Below are 26,006 nucleotides of genomic sequence, written 5' to 3'. Positions count from 1 at the left end.
CATGAGGCACCTGATGAACCCTGACCTCACGGAGCTTCCCTTCTGCGGGGACAGACTGGGCGTGCTAAGACACTGACACCAGGTCACGCGCTGTCCTGGGAGGGGAGCCACAGGGACAGAGAAGGCGCCCACCCCTGCAACTCAGCGGGTGCCAGGGGAAGAGGGCCCGGCTGACCGCCTCAGACAGTGGCCCTGGTGGCCCAGGGTCCCAGGCGAACTACGGCTGGGAAGCGCTCCAGCAACAACTGGCTCTGGGGTGAGGGCAGCCAGCTCCTACAGGCAGGAGTGTGGGTGTGGCCCGGGCTGGGTGCGGGCTGGCAGACTTGCCTCGGAGCCGGTGGGACGGTCCAGCCGGAGCTGGTAAGGAGGTCAGGGTGGGGATCGGCTTGCAGGACAGAGGACCCAGGGAATGCTCTGTGTGTCTGCCCTCCCATCTCCCCACGAACCAGCCTGGGGCCGTCCACCTTCAGGAAAAGGGGATCGGGGCAGACTGGCCACCAGGCTGAGGCCACACTCAGGAGGCAAGGGGCAGGACCACATGCAGGGGACAGTCTACTGGCCTGAGGTCAGCAGGACTCCCACAGCGGATGGTGAGCTCTGCAAGCTGAACTCAAAACCGGAGCTGCAAAATATTCAAATCTGCAATTTGTTCTCTAAAGAAAAAACACAGTCGCAACCAGCAAGCAGAGCCCGGAGTAACTCTCAAGTTCCTACAGCCCAAAAACTAGCGAACCAACCCTGTGACATCAGCGATCCCGATGGGAAAGAGGGCGGCCAAGGCCCCCAGACCCGCCCAGCCATCCTTCCCAGCCTGGACACGCTCCAAACCCCAGGAACCACCCCAATGCTCCGTGCACCGGCCACCAGGAACGTGAGAGCCAGGGTACGGACAACCACACATGTGAGAGGCGGTCCACGGATGCCCATGGACACGAGAGCTGGTCCATGGATGTCCAGGGATGTGACAGCTGGTGCACAGATGTCTGCAGACGTGTGAGCTGGCCACACACACAGCGCACGTTCATCCACTCCTGCCACTTCCCGACATCCCCTTTCACACCCATCTCCAAAGTCAAAGCTCTCAACCTCATGATATTTGGCAAAACCACCCCTCCGCCTCTCCCGAGGCTCACCAAGGCAGTGCCTCTGCAGAAACCCGTGAGGGCTTCCTAACTGGCTCTTGAGCCCGTCAGCCGGCCACACCCAGAGGCCGGGGCGCTGGCCCCACAAGGCCCAGCGCACAGGCAGGAGCTGTCACAGCTGAGCAGTGATACATAGGAAGAAGGGCTCAAGGTCGGCCCACGGTGGCACGGCTGCCAGGACCACTGCCTGGAGAGCCCTCCTTCCGCGGGGATACCACCCCTCGACCCCTCCTGTGCCCAGGGATGTCAATGCCCTTTGTCTGGAGGGTGGGCAGTGGGGCCCCAACAGTCAAGGTGAGGCTCCTGCAGCCTCTAAGCCCCTTACTGTCACCCCGGTCCCCTTAGTGGGGCCATCTGGGAAAGGTCTGCTGGCACGCAAGCAGAAGGGCACAAAAGACACGCTGTGGCGGAGATGGGCACGGAGGCCAAGCTCCGCGGCGGCCTCTCAGACAAGAGGGACACAGAAAGAGTGGGGCCCACAGGGAGCGGTGCCACTCCTGCTAGAAGGCCCCACGCTCCTCGAGACACAGGCAGCAAACCCGGCAAGGGCTCCACACGCAGCCCAGGAGCTGGGGGGCTCCCTGCCTTCTTCGGGTCATCTGCCTGTGACAGCCTTGTCACTCAGTCACAGTCCCCTCCCTGAGTCTGAACCCAGAAGCAATGATCCCCGTGAGGCCCTGGAAAGCTGCTCCTTTCTGAGATGCAGACTCAGGCGTGGGGACCCAGGGTGAAAGTCACGTGCTTTCCCCCCTCTGCGCCCGTCAGAAGCCGCCCCCCGCCGTTCAAAATTAGCACCATGCCCTGTGCCCTTCATTACCCGAGCTGAAACTCAGCGTCACGCTTCACCAAACATCAGTTCTTGAAAATAATGTACAGTTGGACAGTTGGGGCGCCTGGGGGCTCAGTCGGTTAAGCGTCCGACTTCGACTCAGGTCACGATCTCATGGCTTGTGAGTTCAAGCCCCGCGTCGGGTTCTGTGCTGACGGCTCAGAGCCTGGAGCCTGCTTCGGATTCTGTGTCTCCCTCTCCCTCTGCCCCTAGCCCACTCGCATTCTGTCTCTGTCTCTCTCAACAATAAATAATAATAATAATAAAATTTTTTTTAATTTAAAAAAAAAAATCAATGTACAGTTGACCCTGAACACTGGGGTTTGAAGCACACAGGCCGGCTTCTCTGCTGGTTTTCCTGGCAAGGGCAGCACGGTACTATAAACGCATCCTGTCCTCCTGATCGTTTTCTTGGTACTGTCTTCCTTCCTCGCTTGATTTACTGTAAGAATACACAGCATGTAGCACGTACAACATGCTACACACATGTTAATTCACTAGGTTCCTGGAAAGCTTCCAATCGGGACACGGTTAGCAGTAAGTTTTGGGGAGTGAGACGTTATTACGGGGCTTTCTGATTGCGCAGAACCCCTGGGTTGTCCAAGGGTCAACCGTATGTCAAGAGCGATGGTTGGAAAGTAGTCTCTGTTAAAACACGTATTTACACAGGGGCGTGTTAAACGTACACACAGATGCACCCAGACACGCGCAGACGCGTTTGGCCTCCATGTTAGAGCTATAAAAATTCTGGCAAGCGCCAGTTTAGGAAATCTCAAGGAACGAACACACCGCATGCCATGGCAAACAACGCGGGTGCAGAGGCGGTGGGGGCGCCCCAGACCGCCGCCCCGACGGGGAGCACCACATCACATACAAGTCCCGGAAATCAGAGACCTCAGGCTCTTGCTTTCTTCCTTACCTCTCAGGTTAAAATGTGCATTTTCAGACTGCTAATGACAAACTGTTAGAAAAGTGTACTTTAAACAGAACTACGATCGACCCTTAGAGCAGCCGGAACTTGACCCTGGGGCACTTCAAACCCCCAAGTGAACGTGCTCAGCGGGGAGGACAAGGGCTGGGTGAGGACCCTTATGGGGCCTCTAGGCTCCTCCCAGCACCGCGCCCTGGAGGCAGGAACCAGGTCACCCTTGTCCAGCCCCTGCCACCTACACAGTGGAGCCCGAGACACCAGTGACGGGAGGGGAGAGGCTGTCAAGTGGGTCCTCTGCCCAGCGGCAGCAGCAAGAGTCCCCAGAGACAGGGATGCGCTCAGCCGCCCTCCCCTGGGCCCCCCAAGCCTGACTCCCAGCCCTTCCCAGGAGCCACCTATTTTTAAAACCTCCTTTTCTGCTCAAACTGGCAAGAGTTCCGTCTACTCTTAACTAGAGCCCCGTAAGCCGCAGCTGTTAAGAGTCTCACCGGCATCTTCCACACCAGACTGGAATATCCCCGAGAGCAGGGCCCACCCAGTGCCTGGCTCAGTAAGGACGGCGTCACCCCCTGGAACGCACCCCTCGTGCCTGAGGCCAAATGGACGGGTCCCGAAGGGCATTTCTTCCCAACCCCGCTTCTGAAGACCGTTCTAGGTACTTGCTGGTTCTGCCTCCTGTCAGTCACGAGTGGTCGCAGAGAAGGGAGCCCACTGGAGCACGTGAAGCCTGTGACAGAATCGCAGGCTCTCGGAGCCGTGGACCAGTGCCCAGTCACGTCACAGCACTCAGAGGGGCATCTGGCTGGAGGCTTTGCATTTATTCAAGCAACAAAGTCGACATATGTGCGTAAGGGCCACCTCACCCGGGGCCCGGGGCCGGGCATACAGGCAAAGACTGTCCTGAAGGTTGGTGGCACGGGACAGAGGACCCCAAATCGGGGCCACGACCGGTGCGCCCAGCACAGCTGACTCAGGACACCACGTCGGAGTGGTGTCTCTGCTCAGGAAAAAGCGGAAGGATGGCTCGGCGTCAGCCGAAAACACAGAAGGCGGAAAGCAAAGAGTGAGGCTCTGTCAGCAGCAGCTACTGCGGCAACGTGACTTTCGAGGAAGGTTTCTGGGCGACTTAATCCCGGGCGCAGCCCCTACTGAAAACAGAAAACAACGGAAAAAGCGGTGAAACCAAAAAGCTGGGGCTTCGAAAAAAGATCAACAAAGCTGAGAAAACGTTTGGCTAGACCAACGAACACACTGTGGACAAACTGTAAAGCTGGGGCTGAACAGACCGTGCGGGAACCCCGCGAAGGGCCACACGCCAGCAGACCGCTTAACCCGCGTGAGGGACGCACGCCCGGAAAGACGCGCTACCAAAGCCGGCTCGGAAGAAACAAAGGCCTGATGCACCGGCGGAAGGGTCAGGAGTGAATCAAACAAGACAAGCGCAGGGCTTGTGCTGAAGCGCGTCACGCATCACGGAAAGGAAGCGAAGAGGACCTAAGCCCTCGGAGGGCTCTCCCGTGGCGGCGTGCTGCAGGCACAGTGTTGACGTGGCGACACGATTCCCAGAGAAACTGGGGGTCCGGTGCGGCGGGGACCCCAGGGGGCCCCCGTGGAAGCAGACAGGCCAGTCCCGGAGCGCGTGTGCCATGCAGGAGACCCACAACGAGCTCGAAGAACAAGCACCAGGCAGAGGACTCACACTCCCCCGTTCCAAACCCACGACAAAGCTACGGTCCTCCACACGGTGTGGTCCCGGCACAGGGCAGACGTACAGGTGCGGGGAGCGCACCCGAGAGATGCGTCTTTATGGCCAATTTTCAACAAGGCGCCAAGACAGTCGGGGCGGAAACCAGGCTTCTCAACAGATGGCACCGGGACCGCTAGGTAGAGATCCTAACTCACGATACACACAAAAAGTGCGTCCAACAAGCGAAAGACCCAAACAGAAGGGCTGAAGCTACGATCTTAGGGGAAAGGGTCGGGGTAGATCTCCGTGACCCTGGATCGGGAGGCGGCTTCTCAGAGACAACAGCTGAGGCACAAGGAACAAGACAGATGACTCGGACTTCATCGGAATGCGCTTGCGAGGACGCCGTCGAGAATGTGCTAAGACAGCACGGAGCGACCCACTCTCCGCCATGGGGCACTGCTGCGGCACAGGGCTGCGGTCGGTGGCACCGAGACCGGCGGAAGCCTGGCCCCCAGGGAAGACCCCCGGGGGGCTGCCGGTCCACCAGGCGCCCCCTGGGTACAAAGGCCAGGGCACGCTGCCCGCGTGTGTCAAGTGATCCTTCCTCCGAGGCCAGGGGTCCTTCTGACGCTCAGTGGCACTTTGTCAGCTTGCAACCAGGAGTCCACGGGACGGCGGGGGTCCGGCTCGGGCGCTCAGGTGGAAGGAGGGCACCCCAGCCACCCTCCTGCTCCACAGTCACACCAACCCAGACAAGCGGCGGGAAAAGTCCCCTCGGCCAGCCACAGAACATACAAGTGGCCGTCTCCTCAGCTTTCTACACACAGGAGAAGGAGTTTATGGGGACCCGGTGAGCGTGGGGGCGACCCACAGCCGGTGCATCCCTGAGGAGGGATGTGCTCCAGGAGCGACCCCCTGGCCCCAAACCTACCTGGCTCCGAGCACACACCTGCCACCCGACCAGAGACTCATTCCACCAGCGCGTCCCGGTGCACCAGCCGAGGCTGTCCACGGCCGGGCTCTGAGCCAGCGGTGTGCCACTGGCCATGGTGTGCGGCTGGGAGGTCAGGGGCAGTGTGCCACTGGCCACGAGTGTGCGGCTGGGGAGGACCTACGTGTTTTGTAACTTGAGCACTGGCGGTGGGGTCGGCCCGCGTGTGACAGGGAGGGGTGGCCCGGGCTCCCTCCGCTCCGGGCCCTGCGCCCCCACCGGGCACCGGGGACGCTCACAGACCCCCAGTCCACCGCCCCCGACCCGGGAACGGTTCTCCCTCTGTGAACACACCGCTGGGGCCACGTTAAACCCCAGTGGGGGGGGTGGTGTGCGTCCTCTCTCACAACATGCTACAATTTCACGTCCACCTGTCACAGGGGAGGTTCCTCACGCAGCAGCTGCCGTAACACATGGACCGGTCTGCGGTCTGTCTGCGCTGCCGGCATTTAAGGCAACTCGAAATGTCGTGCGAGATACCGACGAGGCATTTCAGGGAGCCTTTCTGGGTCACTCTGCGTGACTTTTTCCATTACAGAAAACTAGAACCATCAGGGTTATCAAGGCTCACAGACGTCACTTTTCTCCCCGAATCTAGGAGACGTCCGCCTGCCCCTGGCAGAACCTTCTCACACTGCAGACAGACACGGGAGTGCTCCCGCCAGGACCTTGCCGCCTGTCACCCCTCGCTCCGTGGGAGGTGCTCCTCGACGGACCCCGTCCTGGAGGGCCAGTCCCGCGCACCTCTCCGCTCACCTCCCTGGGCTATCCGGAGCTCCTCACCCTTCCAGCCCAGCCCTAAGCACCCCCTTCTTCCCCTTCCGGACTGACTCACTTATCAGTAGTGAAAATGCAGGCAGGGCACAGACGGTTCCGACGGCCCCCGTGTGCATGGAGGAGGGAACTAACTGTCCCTACTCAAGGCCGTGCCCTGGGGGACGACAGCGGGGTCGAGGCAGTGGCACCCACGCCTCTCGGCTTCTTCCTACTGGGCCACGGGGGGGGGGGGGGGGGGGGGGGGGGGGCGGGGGGCCGTGAGCCACAGTCCCCATGCACAGGGGGAACAAGGGCTCAAGCACAGTCAGACCCACGCAGCCTCTCGGCCCACAGTGCAGTTTCCGCCACTCACTGGCTTTGCCGGACCACGCCGACCACACCGCCCACGCCGACCGTGCGGCCTCCCAAGCAGGCCTGTCTCCCCATTTCCTGCCTCTGCTCCTGCCCTGCAGTGGCCCCGGAGGCCGCCTCTTCCTTACTTCTCCAGCCGGCCCCCAGGCCCCAGACGCTTCAGGTGCTGGCTCTGGCTGCTGGCCCAAGAGGCTACCTGTGGTCTCTGGGCCCAGGGCATCTCTGGGCCTCCTAAGCGACCTTCAAGTTCATCTCCTGCCCCACTGGGCGGCCAGGGCAGCTGGGTGCTCAGAGTATGAGCCACGAGCCAGGCGGCCCCAGTGTAAGGCCCCTCTGCCCCAAAGGTGGGCTGTGCCTCATCCCAGCAAGACACGAGCAGGAGTCCCTGCCTCAGGGGTGAGGCCTTGACCACGTACGAGGTGCCTCAGACGACAAACCCCAGCTCCTGCCTGCGGGCTCCTGGGGCCCTGCGCCCCACACCCCAGGACACCTTTCTTGACAGGCCTCTGCCACCCCCCAGGCCCCTCGCAGGCTCCTGTGGCCTCCTCCCCTGGCCCAAGGAGCCTCCCTTCTTGGTACTCGCCCCTGTGACCCACAGCTCCCTCCCTGGGATTTATCCTGCGGTCCCTCGCATCCCAGACAGAACCGGTGGGATGGGTATGGGAGACAGAGGCAGGGAAGGTGGGACGTGAGGGGCCTCAGGGGCCTCCCCCAGGGGCCCTCGAGATTCTCCAGTGCTCAGCCGCTGTGCCTGGCCAATTCAAGGAATGCCCCACGGAGGCGGGCAGGGCGAGCGTGCTGCTGGGAGCACTGGCACGGGGAGCCCTCAGGGGTGTTCCCTGGAGCTCCCTGCCAAGGCTCCGGCCTCTGGACGAAGGCCCAGCTCTGAGGAGCACTCACTAAGCCCAAGGCCACCAGAACCACGCTGTTAACAGTCCCTAAAAATGAGTCCTCTGGGCCCGCACCTGCAAGCCCGGCTGGGGCAGAACCTGGACGGCACAGCACAGTCGCCAGCAGCCTGGGGGCCCAGGCCTCCTGCCCCCAAACACCTCTCCCACAGCACCAAGTGTGCCTGGGCTGCAGAGGTGAGGACAGGGCCCTGGGGGCTTCAGAAGCTTAGGCGAGACCCCACCTGCTGGTGTTCTGGACGGTCCCCGAATCAGCCACCGGGACACTGCTTTGGTTCCCCCGGTTGGTCAGTTCCTTCCACTCACCCACATTCTGCTGGCGGCCTCGACAACCACGACTCCCTCCCACGCGGCCCAGCCTTCCACCCCCCACCTGGACGGGGTGCACGGGACGCTGCCTGGATGCGGCGGCGAGGGCGGTGACGGCCTTGCAGCAAAAACAGGAAGTTGCAAAAGATCTGAAAAACCATAGGTGATGAAGGAGAAAAGAGCAAACAAAACACGTGTCCCCACAAATTTGTTTGTCACTTGGACAGATGTCATTCTCAACAGAACGTCTTTAACAAAAGTCCAGATCACCCCAAGTGACAACACAGAGAAGAGCATGCTCCACACTCGGGCTGGGCAACCACCTGCAGAGCTGGAAAAGCATGGCCCCAGGAGGCATCCCGGTTAACCCTGGGGCCCAGGACTAGAACGGGACTCTGAGCACGCCTGGAGGACGCCCGCGGGCAAACTAGGATGCGATGCTCCCTCCGTCCCCCCACCCGTCCCCGGCCGCCTCTCAGGGCCACGCCTGCCCCGGGCTCTGCAGGCCACACCATGGTTTTAACAGCACTGACCATCGGGGGCCCCTAGGTGGTTCAGTCAGTTAACCGTCCTCTTGATCGCGGCTCTGGTCGTGGTCTCATAGTTCGTGGGATCGAGTCCCACATAGGGATCTGCACCGAGTGTGGAGTCTGCTTGGGATTCTCTCTCCGCCCTTCTCCCACTTGAGCGTGCTCTCTCTCTCAAAATAAATAAACATTAAAAAAAAAAAGTACTGACCATTCAACCCAGCTCTCAGCTCCACATGACCAGGTTCACCCAGAAGGTCACAACTCCCCAGCCTGACCGTCTCCGGGAACGTCTCACGGAGGGGGCAGCCACCCAGCGACAACTGCACGGGAGCCTAAGTGGCAAGGCAGGGAGCCCAGAGCTGGGGCCACGCAGCTGTGTCCCAGTCGTCCTCAGGACCCCGTCCTCCCTCATCTGCCCTGCGCACCCCAGGCGGCACCCCGGGACTCATGAAGGGTGTGGCTAAAGAAAGCCCCTGAGCCAGATGGATGCGGGCGCAGCCCCCTTCCAGGCAGGCCCCGGGCCCTGAGCACAGGGCGTGCCCTCCCCCATGAGGACCAGGCCCCTCCCAGGGACAGGGTCCTCCTGCAGCTTTGGGAACACGGCTGCCAATTCGCTTGAGCTCCCCACCTGACAGGGTCCCTGCTGACAGCTGGTGCACCACGGGAGGGCACCCCCATCGGCGGGACCACAGAACTTCCCAGACACCTGGGAGGAGCAGGGACAGCCATGACACCCAGAGGCTGGGAGAAGAGAAGTCACCTGCCAGAGGCACTCTGCCCTACTCGGCGGCAGGGGTCCTCCGTGTACCGAGGCAGTGGGGGGGGAGCTGCGGGTGCCACCACTGCCCGGCTCTCGAAGACCAGTACCACCAGACTGACCCTTGAACGTGGGACTCGGCACCAGCACTACACAGAGATGCCCCAGCCCAGCATCCACCCCGGGGCTGTGAGGCAGAGAAATAGAGTCCCGGGAGCCCAGGGTGGCCTGGGAGGCCCTAAGGCAGCCATCCTTACTCCTGTCCCACCCGCATAACCTGCTCGAGGGCGTGACACAATGACAGGTACGTTCCACCCAGGGAGATGGCCCCTCCCGGGAGGTCTCAGGAGCCTGTGGGCCTGACCCGGGGTGGGGGCGGGGAGTGAGCAGAAGCACAACAGCCCCAGAGGCGCCCTCCCGCCAGCACAGTCGACAGTGTGCCCAATACCACCGCCAGGACCCGAGAACACCGTCGTCAACGGCATCATCATCATGGCGCAGCAAAGTGCCATGGCTGGATGCCTAGTTTTTAAAGGCAGAGGCCAGAAAACGCACCGGGCAAGCACAGGATGGCTCGGCCACACACCCACAGTCGAGGCCGCGTGCCAGCCCGGCGTGGACAGGGGATCGGCGGGCCCTGGAGCGGGCGGGCGGTGCCTGGAGAAGACATACGCTCCTTGGGCACATGAGCACAGGCGCAGACGACCGTCCGCACCAGCTCAATCCAGGAACCACACCGCATCCGTAAGTGGGGTGCGTGCCCAGCAGAAACCCGCTGGGCCCTAAGGAGGGACCGAAGTGCTGACACGAACAGCGGGTGGGGGGGGGCGGAAACCACCAGCCAGACTCGAGGGCCGCAGTCGGTGGGACTTGAGCACGCGAGGTCCGGGCTGAAGGCAGGACTCCAGAGACAGCACGCAGAGCCGCGGCACCGAGGGCCTCAAAAGGCTGGGAGGGTCGTGTTCTCAAACGAGCATGGTGACAGCTGTACCCCTGCAGACACCTTCTGAAGTCCCCGCTGGGCGAATGGCGGGACACCCACACCGTCCGGCGGCAAAGACACGCAGAGAAATGCAAGCTGGGGCCCACAGCCCTCTGCCCGACCAGCAGAGGGGCTCTAGGACCCAGCTCTCCCGCTCCGTCAGGTCCAGGAAGGCACAGGATTCCCCACGCCCTGGAGCAGAGCCCCAAATCCGCCTGCCCGCAGCGCCCCAACACAATGGAACCTGATGACAGCCACATCAGCAGCAAGCACGGCAGGACAGAAGCACAAAGCCTGTCACTAATTCAGGTGGGGAAGGGGAAGGGGAAGGAGGGCTGGGATGACAGCATAGCACTGGTCACTGGGAGCGGTCCCCTAAAGGGACAGCACAATCCTGCCTGCGCAAGGAGGCCAGAGAAGCTTCAGGAGAAGCACAACCATGGAGGAGCACACCCTGTCCAGGCCACGGACAACCAACCTGCCACAGGCACTTGGTTGGGGAAGGGGCAGGGGGGCAACGAGGCACGTGGGGTGACAGTCCCAGACGCGCAGCAGGGGAGAAGGCCAGAGCGGCAGAGGCAGGCCAGGGAGGCCGTCCCATCAGCCACACATAGGAGCCCATGCCTGGGGGCACCTGAGGGACCAGCCCAGCGGCCCAGGCTCTGCTCAGCCCCAGACACAGGTAAGGACCAGGCTGCCACCCCAGGAAAGCCTTGGGTGGGAAGGAGGGGACAGAGACCTTGAGAGGAGGTGCTGGGGCCGCCCAACAACACCGGCACCTCACGCTGTGAGGGTTCCCTCCTCCACCTGCCACAGCCACCGTGCCGGGTGTCACTCCTGCCTCTCTGACGCACAACAGGCAAAAGAGGGTACCCAGTGACAAGAGGCACGCTCCAGCAGCCACATCTTCCCGTCACCGCGTGTCCCTGCAGTCCACGGCACGCGGCCTGGCAGCAGCACTGGGAGCAGGTCCCTGCACGGAGGCCCAGGCCTGGCCTCTGGTTCCCAGAATAACTGCTAGCTGCTCAGGGGCCCTGAGGGGCGGGGCAGGAAAGAAGGGTGTCTGAGCCCGGGCACTCTGCCACGGGGAAAGAGGGGCCCCCCGGCCTCCAGGGCCCAGTCCCAGACCCAGCTCCCGTGAGGCTCGGGGTGCAGACAGAGGGCGCGGACCCAGCACGCACCCCCAAGGCTCCAGGGTAGGAGCAGGAAAGCCACCCCTAACAGCATCACATTCTGCTCAGACAGAGCGGGGAGCGCGGCCCAGGCCCACCAGTCCCACCAGCCCCAACCCCAAAGAAGGGCCCAAGGCCCCTGTCAGAGCAAAGAAGGGAGAAGGCAAGGGGCCTCGGGTCACAACAACCCACCAGTGGGTCAGGGTTCGAGTGACCCCAAAGCCACGCTCCCGGAGACGGGGTTGAGCTATTCACTAAAGGGAAAACCCACACCAGAGGCAGCGTTTTCCTCGAGCCCGCGTGGCACCGATACGCCTCCCTGTCCACCGGGGCACGGGGTCGGCCCGGGAAAGCCCCCCCTGCGAGCGGGCAGGCAGAGCGCCGTCACCCCTGCCCTGCTCCAGACGGTCCCCACCCTGAGCCGCCGTCCAGGGACCGGGCCAGCTCCCACACGGTCTCAGGTCACACGCACACGCTGCACCAGCACGTGGACAGTGTGCCTCCACAGACAGCACGGCCCAGCCCGGCCGGTCCTCTGGCCCGCCCCTGCCGGAGCGCCATCACCCCCCCTGCAGACCCAAGTGGGTACCCCGTTCCAGTGCCTTTTCTAACGGCAGGACAAACTTTGTGAACTCAAACTGTCGAAAACGGTGCGGGCACCCTATGGATTCCCGTCACCAGAGGACAGGCAGAGGCAGGGACACCGAGGAGAGCCAGAAAGACAGCACAAGTCCCAGGACGCTCTCCTGAAACACAGGCCCGTGCGCAGCCTCGCCTTTCCCGGACCGGCCTGCAGGCCACCTACCTCCCGCCACTCTGGATTCACGTAAATCATCCCACAGTCACGTTTCTGGATTCACGCTGCCGTCACTTGAAAAACCCGAAGGCTTTCACATCACTTCCACGTTTTCCATGGGGCTGGACGAGCCGCTGCTTTACCCGCGTGCACGGTTAAAGGTCGGAACCCCGATGGCGTCCTCATCCCGTCCCTGTCCGTCCGTGAGCGTGACTATCCGAGCTCTCCCAGGAGCCCAAGGTCAGACCTGGACTGGACCGACTCAGCCCCCGCGCCCACTGAAGAGCTCCGTTTGAGCACGCTTTTCACGGTCAAACACATGCTGAAACATATCATCTGCTCCCCCAGAGGGGAGGCCCCGGTGAGGGGGCCCAGGCCTCAGAGTTCTGTCTCCACTGCACAGGGAGGGGAGGGGGCCTCAGAGCAGAGGCTGCCACCCCGGAGAAGGAAGGGTGCCACAGGGCACCCCTCCCAGCCTGGGCCAGGCAGAAACTGGGCCTCGAGCCTGGAGGCCGGCCGCTATCCCCCAGCCCGTCTGGGGAGCGGGTCGAGGCAGGAGAGTCTCAAATGCCCTAATTAACTGAAGCAGCAACGGAAGACAGAAGTCAAAGTCACCTTATGTTCACCTGGGGAACGTGGCACATTTTCCCCGCCACCTCCCTTCCCCGGCCCCCACGACCGCACTCCTTTAGTTCCCCCCGTGTTGGAAGGGCCCAGGGACACATGGGGACAGCCAGGCTGCGTCCCAAAAAAGTGGCGACAGACAGGTGACCACGACAGCGCCCAGACGCCTCCACTGCTGTTCTGACCAGCCACCTGGCCCTGTGTTGATCCCCCACCTACTGGACCCCATTCGGTGGGGTGGACACAGCCCACCTTCCAAGAGGTGACCCTTGTGCCCACCCGCCTGCCCGCAGGGACAGATGCTGGCGCTGAGCTGGTCCACGTTTAAGGCACCATCATTCCGCAGTCCCTTAGCAACCTTGGCCCAGCTTCCCCATGTCCCCTCGGGATCAAACAGTGGGCTCCTTATGGGCCATCCGCTGGGAGGCAGGCCTGCGTCCGATCCAGTAACTTCCACACCGGACCCGGCGCATCACGGAATCACACCTCAGCACAGGCCTCTTCCCCCAGAAACCCGCACACCACCCGAGGCAGACCCAGGGCGCGCCGGGCCCCCTCCCCTGCTCTCTCGCTCCCCAGGGGACACGGTCTGCGGGCCGACAGAGTGTGCGAGACAGGCCCTGGACGCAAGTAGAGGGAGGGCCCCTTCTCAGCCACGTCCAGCCTCGGGCGGGCCCCAGGGGATGAGGGGGCTGGGGGAGCACAAAGGGGCTGGCAGAGAGGCCCAGCCCTGTCAGCCCCCAGCCCTGCACCTGCTCCAGGGGCCCAGGAGGCGGTGCACGTGCCCCGGAGATCCGGCAGCCCCGGGCTCCCTGATGTGAGCTCCCCACCGTGCACCGGGCTCTCCCGGGCAGTTGCAGAAGGAGCAGAGCCGATCCCACCGCACCACGGGCTGAGCCCCGGGCCCGGGGCTCCTTCCTGCCTCCTGGGGATCTGAGTGGACAGGGTCTTTCAAGGCCTGAGTCCAGATGGGCCCCCATCGGGAGTGAGTGCGGCCACGGAGAAGCGGCCGATGCTGCGAGGTAGGGGTGAGGAGGGAGCCAAACGCAGGGTGTGTGCACAGCCCAGGAAAAAGCCTTGGAAGCAAGATGACAAGCCCTGGAGACTGGGAAGCGACCAGAAGCCTGGAACGTGGCTGTCGGAAGGTAAAATGGTACGGACGCCGGGCAGCGGCGAGCAGTTCCTCCAAAGGAGAGACACGGAGTCACCGAAGACCAAGCAGTTCCCCTCGTGGGCATGTGCCGGGAGAAACGAAAACCCACGTCCGCACAAAGCCTGGACACAAATGCTCAGAGCGGCACTAGTCGCGTCAGCCAAGCCCTGGAAACTGCCCAAATGTCCACCAACTGACAGTGGCCCTACACACTGTGGTATGTCCACACCGTGGCACAGCACTCAGGCCTGGAAAGGGAAGAAGAACCAACTCCCGCTACGGGTTGAACCCTGGACACATCACATGCGGTGAGCACAGCCAGACACAGAAGGCCACGCAGACGATCCCAGTTACGTGAAACCCCCAGAGCAGGTAAACCCTAGACCAGGTAAACCCCCTGAGCAGGTGAAACCCGGAACAGGTAAACCCCAGAGGCAGGAAGTAGCCTGGGGACCACAGGGGCTGGGATTTCAGGGGAGGGTGGCTGCTGAGGCCATCCTTTCCGTTTAGGCACAAAACAGGTTCTAAAATCGACTGTGGTGGCCTCTGCACAAGCCTGCAAACACACTGAAAACCGCTGCTTCATAACCACCACGTAAAGGGGTGACGTGTGTGGCAGGGGAATGATGTCTCTGTAAAGCCATCAGCAAGGTCCTGCAGAAGTAGACAGATCCCTGCCATCAGGGCTGCCCAGAGCCAGGGACGGATGGGGACTGACCGCCGACCCTCCAGTTCGAGGTCCCCGTGGACTCCACCAAGCCCGTGTGCCCAAGAGCTGGGACAGGAGCTGTGATGAGAGTGGGGAGCCAGCAGGGATGGCCACGCACACAGTACTAGCTGGGGGGGGGAGGGGTCTTGGGGTTCAAGGAGCTTTCAGGCTGGGATGAGAACAAGAACGAAGAGTGCAAACCTGATGGCACAGGACTGGGGGGGCAGGTGCCCAAGGCAGCCGATTCCCCCACCGGGCTGGGGAGGCGGGTGCCCAAGGCAGCCGGCACCCCCACCGGGCCAGGGGCGGGGGCTCACAGACACCCACCGCCAGAGAGGCCTTGGAGGGCACAGCACAGCACCTCTGCAGAGCTCGTTGCACAACCACTCTGCAAGCCCGGGTACAGGGCTGCTCAGCCGTTGACCAAGCAAAAAGGGAAACCAGCTCAAAACGGACAGGGAGCTCAGAGGCACCGCAGGACGCAGGCCCCCCGGCAGACGCCCAAGGGCTGTGCTCTCGAAGCCTGCCGCTCGGCTGACGGCCTTTCCCAAGAACAGCCTTGCCTTGTAAGGGTGGGACCCGGCTCCAAAACCGTGGCTGCAGGAATTCACCTTCTGACTTCACTTCTAGCAGCAACATAAAGAACCAAAAGCTGGAAACCTCCCTTGTCAAAAATCTAGCCATCTCAAGCACAGTTCGGTATGCAGCCCGGGCCACCCCTTTCCAGGAAACCGGGCGGTGACACCACGAGTCCAGCTGGGGGTTACAGAAGAGCCGCAGGGCTCTAGTGGGGCAATCAGGCAGCTGCTGTGAACCCAGAAAAGTCACGGCACCCCCAGCCACATCTAGGCCCCCCATCCAGGGAGATGCCTGTGCAGGTTCAGGAAGAGCCACCAGCTGGGACAGAGGCCCTCGGAGCGAAGGCCAGGAGACCTGGCCAGGGGTCTGCTGGGTCACAGCTGTGTTCACAATAACACAAGACTCCCATCTCCTGTCCCGGGCACAGTCTCCTGAGTGAACAGCGGAGCTTTCTGAGGAAGGGAGGACGTGTGACAACGTCACCACCTGACGCCCGAGCAACCAGCTCACTCTCTGCTTTTCTCAGTTCCTACCTCCCAATGCGGCCAATACTGGTCGTGCCAACCTACATAGCCAAGAACTCTTTGGAGTCGCCCTGTTTCTGAAGGACGTGAGGGTAACATTTGAGAACGATGGCACCCCTCGTGGGTAACGCACGTGGGGGAGGAGGAACCTGGTCCGCCAGCCGTGGCAGGGGTCAGGAGCCAGGGGTGCTGAAGAGAGGAGAGCAGCTGCCAGACGAGTCTCGGTGCGTCCCCTCCACACCGGGAGGAGGTACAAGGGAAGACCGCAAGACTGCAAACGCACAAATACACCACCTACCGCAGGCGCGTCCTTCACAGCACGCCATGCCCGTTTCTAACTCGGACGCCCTCCCTCCCCAGGACGATGAAGCCGGGCAAGAAAGCATTCCTTCCCAGGCCTTGCCACCTTCTGAAGAGCGTGTTGCTCAGTGTGGGCACGTGTTGTGCAGACAGAGTCTCCAGGCAGGTCTTCTGAAACCTACTATAAACCAAGGAATTAACGCCCCCGTCACTCAAGAATCCACTGCTCTCACCAGCCAGGTGTCTCCCACAGGCACCACTGCCCCGGGTACCCCAGCCCCAGCGGGCGCCCCAGAGCAGGGTGAGACTGCTGTCCGTGCTGCCCCTCCAGGCTGCACTCCGCACCCCGAGAACCTATGGGTTATGGGCAGAGACTTGTCGATGAGCCCACAAACCAAAGACACCCTGCAAAATTAACCAGCGTACTGTTTACCAAAACAAGCGTTCCTTCCAGATGCAAAGATAACGCACAGCTCCATACAGCCTTCGTGACAAACAAAAACCCGGAGAGAACATGTCGCCACACAAAAGTAAATGAAGGTACCCATTTTCATGTCAACAGAGAGAAGTGCGCGTATACAGCTGAAACGCAACAAAAATGCTAGAACTCAGAATCAAAGATTACTGGAAAGAATGTTTGCACAGCAAAATTCTTTTTCCCTTTGAGACTCAAATGCCCCACCATGCTTAATTTTCCTGACATTTCTGAGGCTTTGAAGCCTCAGCTAACGGATCTGAATCATCTGAACAAAACCATGTTATAGTGGCATGTTACTGGAAAGCCGAGAATAGAATGCTAAATATACAGACACACACCCATACAGGGCACTTTTGTAGAAACGATCAAACGCCAAACTAGATAAAGTTGTCCGAGGGAAACGGCTCACCCCCAGCAGGGAAGGAGAATACACGGACGCCTGGAAGTTAAAATAAGAAAAACACAAAAATAGCACCTACTCTTTGTTAATAAAACCAAACCTAGCCCGTCCGTGACCTCAGCTTACTGAAGCACTTCGCCCCTGCCCGCTGCCGGCGAAGGAAGGTTCCGCCAGAAGCCAGAACCCTCTCCGGAATCGAAGTCATGCTTGTGTCGGTGGACCGGCCCACACCCACCGCTCACCTAGCGAGGCCGCCTCAGGCTCCGTCTGTGCCATCACCCTTTTTTCTTAAACAAGCACGCCACTTGAAGCCGCATTCTGCTTTATTTGGGTTGGCGGTGTAAGTACCAACAGCGGGCTGGCACCGCGGCTGAGACACCCAACTAGGTCAGCCGGGGCCTGCCTCCCGCCCCGGGCGCTCTGGGCGCCCCCGTCCCCTGCTGCCTGCTCTCTCCCAAGGGCCGCCCTGGGTGCCTGGGTGGGAGGCCCCCGGAGGGAAAGGCCTTGGGCTGTCCCATCCCTTCTTTGGCCTTGGAAAGCTTCTCGGCATCTTTCTCTTTAATAAACGAGAAACAGAGTCCTCCGGGGCTGCCCACAGAGGCCCTTGTCTGAGAACTAGACGGATACTAAGTTACAAGGTGAAATGAGGGCGCCTGCCCCCGGAGGAGTGAGCCACCCACCCGGAGGAGGCCGGCAGGGGAAACCTGCACACCCCGCCCGTGGCCAGGGGCCAGTGGTGGAGTTGGGGCGGTTGGGGGGGGGGGGGCGGTGGCAGAAGTCAGGGGCTGGGGTTTGGGAACCAAGGTCAGGGTTGTGCCGTCAAGAGTCAGGGACCAGAGTTGGGGCCCGTGGACAAGGGTCCTCAGGTCAGGATTCGGGGACCTTGGACAGGGATTAGAATTGGGAGTTTAGGAACCAGGGTCCAGGGTCCCGGCTCTGAGGTCGGGGTTCAGCCTGTGCAGTTTGGAGGCAGGAGGTGGGGGACCCCGATTCCAGGGTTTGGGGCAGCGCTCAGGGGGCCGGGGTCTGGGGTCCATGGCCCTCGGGTTTAGGGGTACCAGGGTTTGGAGGACCCAGAGTCCGGGTCCAGGTCCCGACGTGCGCGACTCAGGGTGTCAGTCCAGAACCTGGGGCTCCGCGCTCGCGGACGGGGACCAGGATGTGGGCCCCCGGGGCCCCAGGGCGCTGGGATCAGGGTCGGGGTCTTGGTCTGGCCGCCGCCGCCACAGCACTTACGTCGTCGAAGAGCGAGCCCACGTTGGCCGTGACCAGCAGCACCGCGGTGCCCGGGGCGGCCGCCTTGCCCGCCATCGTGGCCTGGGCCGGCGGCGGCCGCTCGCTCGGGTCCGGACGGCCGGGGTCTCCGCGGGCCGCGGCGTCAGCTGCGCCGGGGGGCGGCCCCGGGGCGCATCGCGGGCTCGGCGGCTCGGGCCGGGCCTGGCCGGGGTCCGGCCGCGCGCGCGCTCGCTCGCTCTCGCTGCTCGGCGGCCCCGCGCCCGTCGCTCTCCGCCCGCGCCTCACCGCGGCCCGCGCGCAGCCATTAGGATCGCCGCCACCGCCGCCGAAGTTCCCGCAGCCGCCGCCGCCGCCGCTGCCGCTGAGGCGAGTCCCGCCCGGAGCCGGGGGGCGGGACGTGCGCGGGGCGGGGAGGGGCGTGCGCGGGGCGGGACTGCGCGGGATGGGCGGGGCCGCGGGAGGGGCATGCTCGGGCGGGGCGGGGCCAGTGGGAGCCTGGCAAGGACGGCGGAGCGACCCTGCGCGGGGCGGGGCGGGGCGGGGCGGGGCCTCTCGGGGGAGGGGCTGAGCACTCTGGGGGCGGGGCCTACGCGAAGGGCTCCTGCGTCAGCCCCAGCTGCTCTTCCACCGCCCTCCCATCGGTCAGCGGCCGCCCCGCCCCGCCCCTCCCGGCGCGGAGGCTGCGCACTGTCTCCGCCCCCCGCACTCCTGTGGCGTCACGACCCGGCACCGATCGTGCCTCTTAAAGGGACCGTGCGTTCGCCCGCAGGCAGCGCTGCGGGAGCAGAGAGGCAGCTCCGGTGTTTAGTCGTGTGGCCCGCGCTCGACCCACGAAAGTGGGAGGCGGCGGGCCGGGATGTTTAATTAACTCTCACGCAGGCTGTGGGGACCCCAGCCCAACGTGGGGTTCAGAGAGGCGTGAAGGCCTGGGCCGGACAGGGACGCAGGAGGGGAGGCAGGCGAGGGTGTCGCGGCCAGGGACGGAGGGCTCAGAGGGCTCGGGGAGAGGGAACTCGAGGCAGGGTCCTCGAGGCGGGGGACAAGGGGCGCGGGCTGGGGAAAGGGCTCTCGGGGGCGTGGTCGGGCGAGGCGGGGGCCAGGCTGGGGCGTGGTCGGGGGGGTGGCTCGAGGCAGGGGCGTGATGGGGGCCTGGGGCTCGGGGCGGATAGCTGGGGTCTCGGGGCGGGGCGGGGCGCGGGCTGGGGAGGGGATCTCGGGGGCGTGGTCGGCGCGGGGGTGGGTGGGCTCAAGGCCGGGGCCTGGTCAGGGGCAAGGGGCTGGGGACAGTGGGTCTCAATCCCCGGGGGTGGGCGTACTGGGGAGAGGATCTCTGGAGCGTGGTAGAGGGCTGGGGGGGGGGGGGGGGGGAGCGGGCAGAGCCGGAGCGTGGTCGGGGAGGAGGGCTTGTCGTCGGAGCGGAGGGTTTGGGGGCTAGGGCATGGTCGGGGCAGGGGTCTCAGGGCCGGGAGCCAAGGTCTCACGGCCGTGGGCGTGGGCTGAAGCGGGGGATCTCCGGGTCGTGGTCGGAGCGAGGTGGGGGCGGTTCCGGGCAGGGGCGTGGTCAGTGAAGGGTGAAGGGGCCTCCCGAGCTGGGGTCTCTTGGGGGCGGGAAGCAGGCTGGGGACCAGGATCTCGCGGCTGGATTGCGTGGTCCCCAGCGGGGCAGCCCGACACGGACCACACAGTCCCTGGGGCACCGGGTGGGACCCACACTTGCCAAGCATCTTGATGGCTCCATTGTAAAAAGGCGACAAAGGAGACCCAAGGCTAATTGAAGAAAATCTTTTATTCAACACACTGGATACACACGCAGCCCACATTTAAATGTTATCAGTGAAGTGTTTTCGCGGCTGTAAACCTGCGCCTGGGCGCACAGTAGGCCTCAGCGCCGCCGGCCTCCTGCCCAGGAGAGCTATGCAGGTGTGGCCGGCCAGGGCTGAGTGGGCAGAGCCAGGGGCAGCCCCGCCAGGCCACCCTTCAGCTGCCCCGCCCGCTCCGTTAGAACAGAGGGCAGCCCCCACCTGCACGAAGTGACAGGCAGCCGCGCCCTTGCCAAGGAAAGCATCCCCTCTAGTGATAATTGGGGGATCCTGCTTACAGCGTCCGCCTCGCGTCACCACCAAAACCCTTTGACTTGGAAACTGATGTCTGACTCATTCAGCACGGGTAGCGGACAGACTGAATTGGGCCCACCCGAACGTGGTAAGCTGAAGCCCCATCTCCCAAGATGCTTGTATGCGCACATGGGGACCCCAAGGAGGTGATTATGGTTAAAGGAGGCCAGAGGGTGTGTCCGTTTTCCAAGAGAATTCAGGTACTTCTAGGGGAAGACCCCAGAGCACCTGCTGTCGCCCACACCCTCCAACCCCTGGCAGAAAACAGAGAAGAGGTCGTGGGAGCACACAGAAGGTGGCCGTGGACAAGCCAGGAAGAAACCAGAGCTGTGGGGACTTGGCCTGAGACTCTGGGCGTCCAGAACCCTGAGGAATACGTTTCTGTAGGAAGCCTCCTACTGTGTGGTATCTTGTTGCAGAGCCTCCCTGACCAATACGGTATCTTGTTTCCCTTTTCAGAAATCTGCACGTGCCAAGGATGCCCTTCGTAGAAAGCAAATGCAGAGACATCACTGATGCCTGGAACCTGCCTCCTAAGCAGTGGCATTGCCTGTTCACCTGTCCACAGGCTGCCTCTCCCGCCTCACCTCCACCACCTCCGCGCCCCTGCGTGCGTGTGCGCTGACTCACTCAGAGGCTGTGCCTGAGTCGGAGAACACCCAGCCCCTGCCCTGGCACCCTCCTCGCCCAGCACCCACCCTCCTGGCTCCCCTGTCTGGCCCCTCCCCACCCCCGTCTCCAAGCCCCCAGCGGGCCTTCCCACTTGGTGGACAGGCTTGCCCTCCACCTTCGGAAAGAAGGATCTGCAGTCCTTCCTCCTCCCAGCCCACCATGGCCCCCTCTCGGTCCCGCCATCAGCTCACAAGCAGGCTGCAGTGTCTCATATCCTGTCAAGTCCCCCTGTGTCCTCCACCCCTCTGCGCCCTCCCGTCTCTGCTCCTTTGCTGCTGATGCTTCTCCTAGGAGCTGACCAGTCTGCCCCAAGTGCCCTCAGCTGTGCTGCCCGCACCCTGACGGGGCCATTCTCATGGTTAGTGCTGGCCTCCTCATTCAGCAGCCAGTCCCCACCCCAGGCTCCCACCCACCCGATTACCCCCCAGAAATAGGGTCTGCCCGCTGATGAGGACATTTGCAGTCCTGGTCCTCCCCCTGGCTGCCCACCCCCTCTGCCTCCTTTGCTTGCCCCTCCCGGCACCCTGCCTGAAGTCCTGGGGTCCCCAGGCTTGGTCCCGGCTCCTGCTTCCTGTGTGCACACTCCCTGCTGATGGTCCTGAGACGATCGCTTCACACTCTCTCCACGTGTCTGCTGCTGCGCTGGGAAGGGCCATCGCAACCCCCGCAGACGGCAACGGGTTCCGGATTCACCCCTGCCTCCCGAGGCTCACACTCCCAGGTGCCCACCTGACGATGCGTGGAGCCCATGGCCACCTCGGGTCCTTGGCAGCCTTCTTTGTCTCTCTGCCCCAGAGGCAGCTTCGCTGGCTTCTTACGGCCCTTCGGCCTCTCACATGCTCCTTCCTCCTTCAGACCCCCTGACCCACCGAGCACAGCACCACGTCGGCTTTCCCTTCCCCTCTGCCTGTTGACCACCCCCCCCCCCCCCCGCAGGCACACAGGTGTAGCCTGCCACCGAGAAAGAACAAATATGTGCCACGTGAATAAATAGCATGTCAGAGCCCTCGCCATGCCCGGGTCCTGGGGGCCTGACTTTCAGAGACGCTGACCACTAACATCACCGATGTTAAAAGCCACATTCATGAAATCACGGGTGAAAGGGAGGCTTACTTTTTCTTGTGTGCCCTTTGTTACCTGTGGAATGCTGTCCCATGTCTATGTTTCCTTTGCCAAAATAACAATAGCATTATTTAACTTTTGCAACTTATTATATACGTTTTGCAAAGCCCACTTAACAGGCTCCAGGAGAGGCCTGCCCCCCCCCCCACCCCAGCATCTGGGTCTGGATCTGACCCCTCAGTGTGAGAGGGCAGAGGAGGGGGGTGGAGGTAGCCAGAGCTGTGATGTTGATTCCTTGGTGGCAGCCAGCCTGCCCCCACCCAGCCTGCTTAGCCGGACGCTCTCTGGGCTCCCAGGAGAGAGTTTGGTCCAGTCTTCTGTTAATAACAGGCTGTCAGCCATTTTTTTTTTTTTTTTTTAGGACAGCACATTAGCAACTAAATATCATATCACTACTTAGTTTGAGATAGTAACCGATTTACTTATGGATTCAGACTATTGGATGGTTGGGAGGTTTACACGGGGGATTCCCTACCCACAAACATGCTTAAAAGCCATCCTTCAGCAGATGGATGGATGGATGGATTGCACTTTGTAGTTGCAATGCATGTTTTAACTGTGTAGCAATCAATTTGCAATACCACTACCGGGTGAGTCACCCCTAGTCCTTTCTATAGAACACGCTGTGTTCAAGGGCTGGCTCCAGTCAATTTTCTGCAGAGAGCCTGGCCAGACACGCAGCGAAGGGAACCCAGGACTGTGTCCCCTTGGTGAGGGGCTGGACTCTGTCGCTTCAGCCAGAGGGACATTTGCCATCAGCAAGTTAATGGGCGGCTTATTATTTCACACTCCTCTGGGAACGGGAGGTTTCTTTCCTTCTGAATTATTTGGATTCTTTCTTCATTAATCAGCTTTCCCCAGTAACAGCTATCGCTTTGCAGACACCCACCGTGTGTGAGGCCTTTACAATTCTTGCATCTAAGTCCTCATAAGCAGTCTTGGCATGAGGCATGTATCTCTGTTTTGCAGATGAGAAAACTGAGCTTTGGGAGTAAAGAGCTGGCCAGCTCCACACAGCCAGCAGGTGCAGGGCCAGGACCCCAAGACCTGGTGACCCCCAACAGCACATGCGGCCTTGCCCTCGTCCATTCATTCATTCATTCATTCCTTTACTCGTTCACGGATTCAGTCAACAAATCTTCATCGGACGCCTTCCCCATGCTTGGCAGTACCCTGGGCTCCAGGAAGAAGTTGGCAAATGTCCTCGGGACGCTGAGGCCACAGCGGCAGAACGGGCGAGAAATGCGCACGGGGTCGCTGTGATTGGGTGGTGCTGTGCCCGCTTGCGGAGACTCTCCTTAGGAAAGTCAAATGCTCATCATGGGCGATTCGAAGTCTGTAGAGTTGCACACAGAGTCTGCTTCGGAGGAACTATGGCTCATAATTTCACTCCAGACAAACCAAGCCCTAGCTGACAGCACTTTTGCGAAGTAGCCTTTACACCTAGCTCCTCACCTAGCACTCTGGTCAAGCCATACACACAGTTCTGACTCCTCTTTGAAAACCCAGCATTATGGGGCGCCTGGATAGCCCAGTCAGTTGGGTGTCTAACTCTTTTATTGAAAAAAAAAGTTTAACTTTATTTGTTTTGAAAGAGACAGAGACAGCACCAGTAGGGGAGGGGCAGAGAGGAAGGGAGAGAGAGAAAATCCCAAGCAGGGTCCGTGCTGCCAGTGCAGACCCTGATGTGGGGCTCGAACTCATGAAACCATGAGATCATGACCTGAACCAGAGTTGGACGCTTAACCAACTGAGCCACCCAGGCGCCCACAGGGTGGACCCTCTTAATCTCAGCTGAGGTCCTGATCCCAGAGTCGTGGGATTGAGCCCCTCGTTGGGCTCTGTGCTGGGCATTGAGCCTGCTTGGGATTCTCTCTCTCCCTCTGCCCCTCTCCTCTGCTTGTGCTCTCTCTCAAAAGAAAAGAGAAGAGAAGAAAAGAAAAGAAAAGTAGGAAAGATGGAAGGAAGGAAGGAAGGAAGGAAAAGAAAGAAAGAGAAAAAAAAAAAAAACACCCAGCATTATAACATCAGTGCTTTCTGATACAACTGAAAACTCTCCCTAGACGTTTTTAATGTCTGAGTCATAGATACCTGATAGACACATCATGGTGCAAATTAAGTTGTTTCCAGTTCTTTTTTTGTTAAGTTTATTTATTGAGAGAGAGAGAGAGAGAGAGAATCCCAAGCAGGCTCCATGCTCTGTGCAGAGCCTGAAGTGGGGCTCAGTGCCTTGAGCCTCGAGAGCATGACCTGAGCTCAAGAGTAGGACGCTCAACGGACCCAGGCGCCCCTGAGTGCTGAGCTCTATCTGGTCCCAGGGTTTCAGGGAAGAGACGGCGGATGGTGGAGCTTGAGCTGGAACAGACCGCATTCTGATCTGCACACTTTGTTCCTTGGAGAAAGCACTGCGAGTGTCACCCCTCTGGAAATGTAACAGCACGAGGCTGCTCTTCTGGTGGCCTGGTCCCTGGAGGGAACCGGCCCCTTTCACGTTCACCGGAACCTGCAGAACCGTCCGCACCGGGTCCTGGGGCCATTCTCCCCCACCCGGGGAGGGAGCCAGGGAGGGACAGAGCAGGCACCAACCCAGGAAGAGGTCTGGGCCCCGGGGAAGCCTCACCCTGCTCCAGGGAGACCCCAGCATCCTCTCCCAGGCACAGAGTGGGTGGTGGCAGCACGCGGCTCCCATCTCGCCCCACCCCCCCCCCCCCCAGATGGAACATAATCAGTGAGTCACTGATCAGGAGGTTGGGCATACTGTCTGCACACGCCATGAATCCCTGACCTCGAGGTTGCATAGCTTGTCCCGAAGCAGCAGGTTGGACACTTAACCCATTCTGCTTTCGTAGGCCCTCAGTTTCCCCGTTTGATACGTTCTTAATCAGCTCCACGAAATCAACGGCACCCATGATTGTTCCCAGCAGGGTTGACCCACCCAGCCTGGGCCCCATCTGGGCCCCTCGACCGCTCGCCCTGGGAGCACCGGCCACTCCTGACGTTTCCTCGCGGTCCGAGCAGGGACTGAGCCGCTCACTGCTGTTTTCACTCCACCAGACTTTGGAGGAAATTAAAAGGCGGCTGTCAGTTCCCCAGAGTCCCCTCAGTCTGAAGAGCTGCTCGGGGCACACGCGTGTGTGAGCCTGCGGGGCCTGTCCCCTCCTCGGGTAGAGACAGGGTGTTGAGATGGCCAAATTATTTACATAAAACTACAGGGGCAGGAAATGTCGGCAGGTCCTGTGATTCGGGCAAGCAAGCGCCCACCAGATGGACACGGGCCGCCGGCAGAAGACGCATCCCCATCCAGGGCCAGAAGGACAAATCGTTTCCAGAATCACCTAGAGTCCCAAATGATAACTAAAAAAGTCAGGAACGCTATACAAGGAAAATCTGCCTCTGAGGTGACAATGCCTTTCAAAGTGGTCAAGCCTCCCGACGTGGTGTCGGTCATCCTGAGGACACAGCCAGAGTGCCACGATTTGCTCCCGGGGACCCAGGTGTGAAGAAACACCAACCCTGGCTCCAATGATCGGCGTTCCTGGCGTTGGCAATCCGGCGTCCACGTTTCAAGGATTCTCAACTCAGCTGTAATTTCTGTGCTGCAATTTCGTATTTATGAAATCAGCTTTATAAAGACCCGTGTCTGTTCGAATCTTTAGATTTTAAATGTGTCCCAACAGTGTCGTAAAAGGACCCCCCCACACACACAAGTATCTAAGCCCTTAATCGACGGCATTTGGTGAGTACACACCTCTTTCCTCTTTTCTCTGAGCTCTGTGTGCAGTGGGTCCTGCCCCCGTGACGTGCACCAGCAAATGGGAAAGCACGAGCTGTAGCGAGAGCATGGACGAGAAAGCGAGCAAACACGTGATGAATGATCTCACTGAGCTGGAATCATCTAATAGCAAGATACCATTCTAGTAATTCTAGTAA

At 61.3% G+C, this 26,006-nt stretch overlaps 1 protein-coding gene across 2 annotated transcripts in view; it reads right to left on the bottom strand.

Annotated features, from left to right (window-relative positions):
* Positions 1 to 18,325, bottom strand: part of INPP5A (inositol polyphosphate-5-phosphatase A) — a 177,014-nt gene extending 158,689 nt beyond the window's left edge. The window contains exon 1 of one of the 2 annotated variants that reach the window (XM_042908402.1): positions 18,169 to 18,325. In XM_042908402.1, coding sequence (XP_042764336.1) covers positions 18,169 to 18,243 — 75 coding nt within the window. In that variant the 5' untranslated portion in view covers positions 18,244 to 18,325. Of the gene's footprint in view, positions 1 to 7,925; positions 8,227 to 18,168 lie in introns of those variants that run through there. The other variant, XM_042908401.1, reaches the window with a different exon arrangement.
* Positions 18,326 to 26,006: the final 7,681 nt, after the last annotated feature.

Source organism: Panthera leo, chromosome D2, assembly GCF_018350215.1.
Source record: "Panthera leo isolate Ple1 chromosome D2, P.leo_Ple1_pat1.1, whole genome shotgun sequence".
Lineage (NCBI taxonomy): Eukaryota > Metazoa > Chordata > Mammalia > Carnivora > Felidae > Panthera > Panthera leo.
The sequence above is the reverse complement of the archived record's forward strand: the minus strand, read 5'-3'. Positions and strand labels throughout refer to the sequence as shown.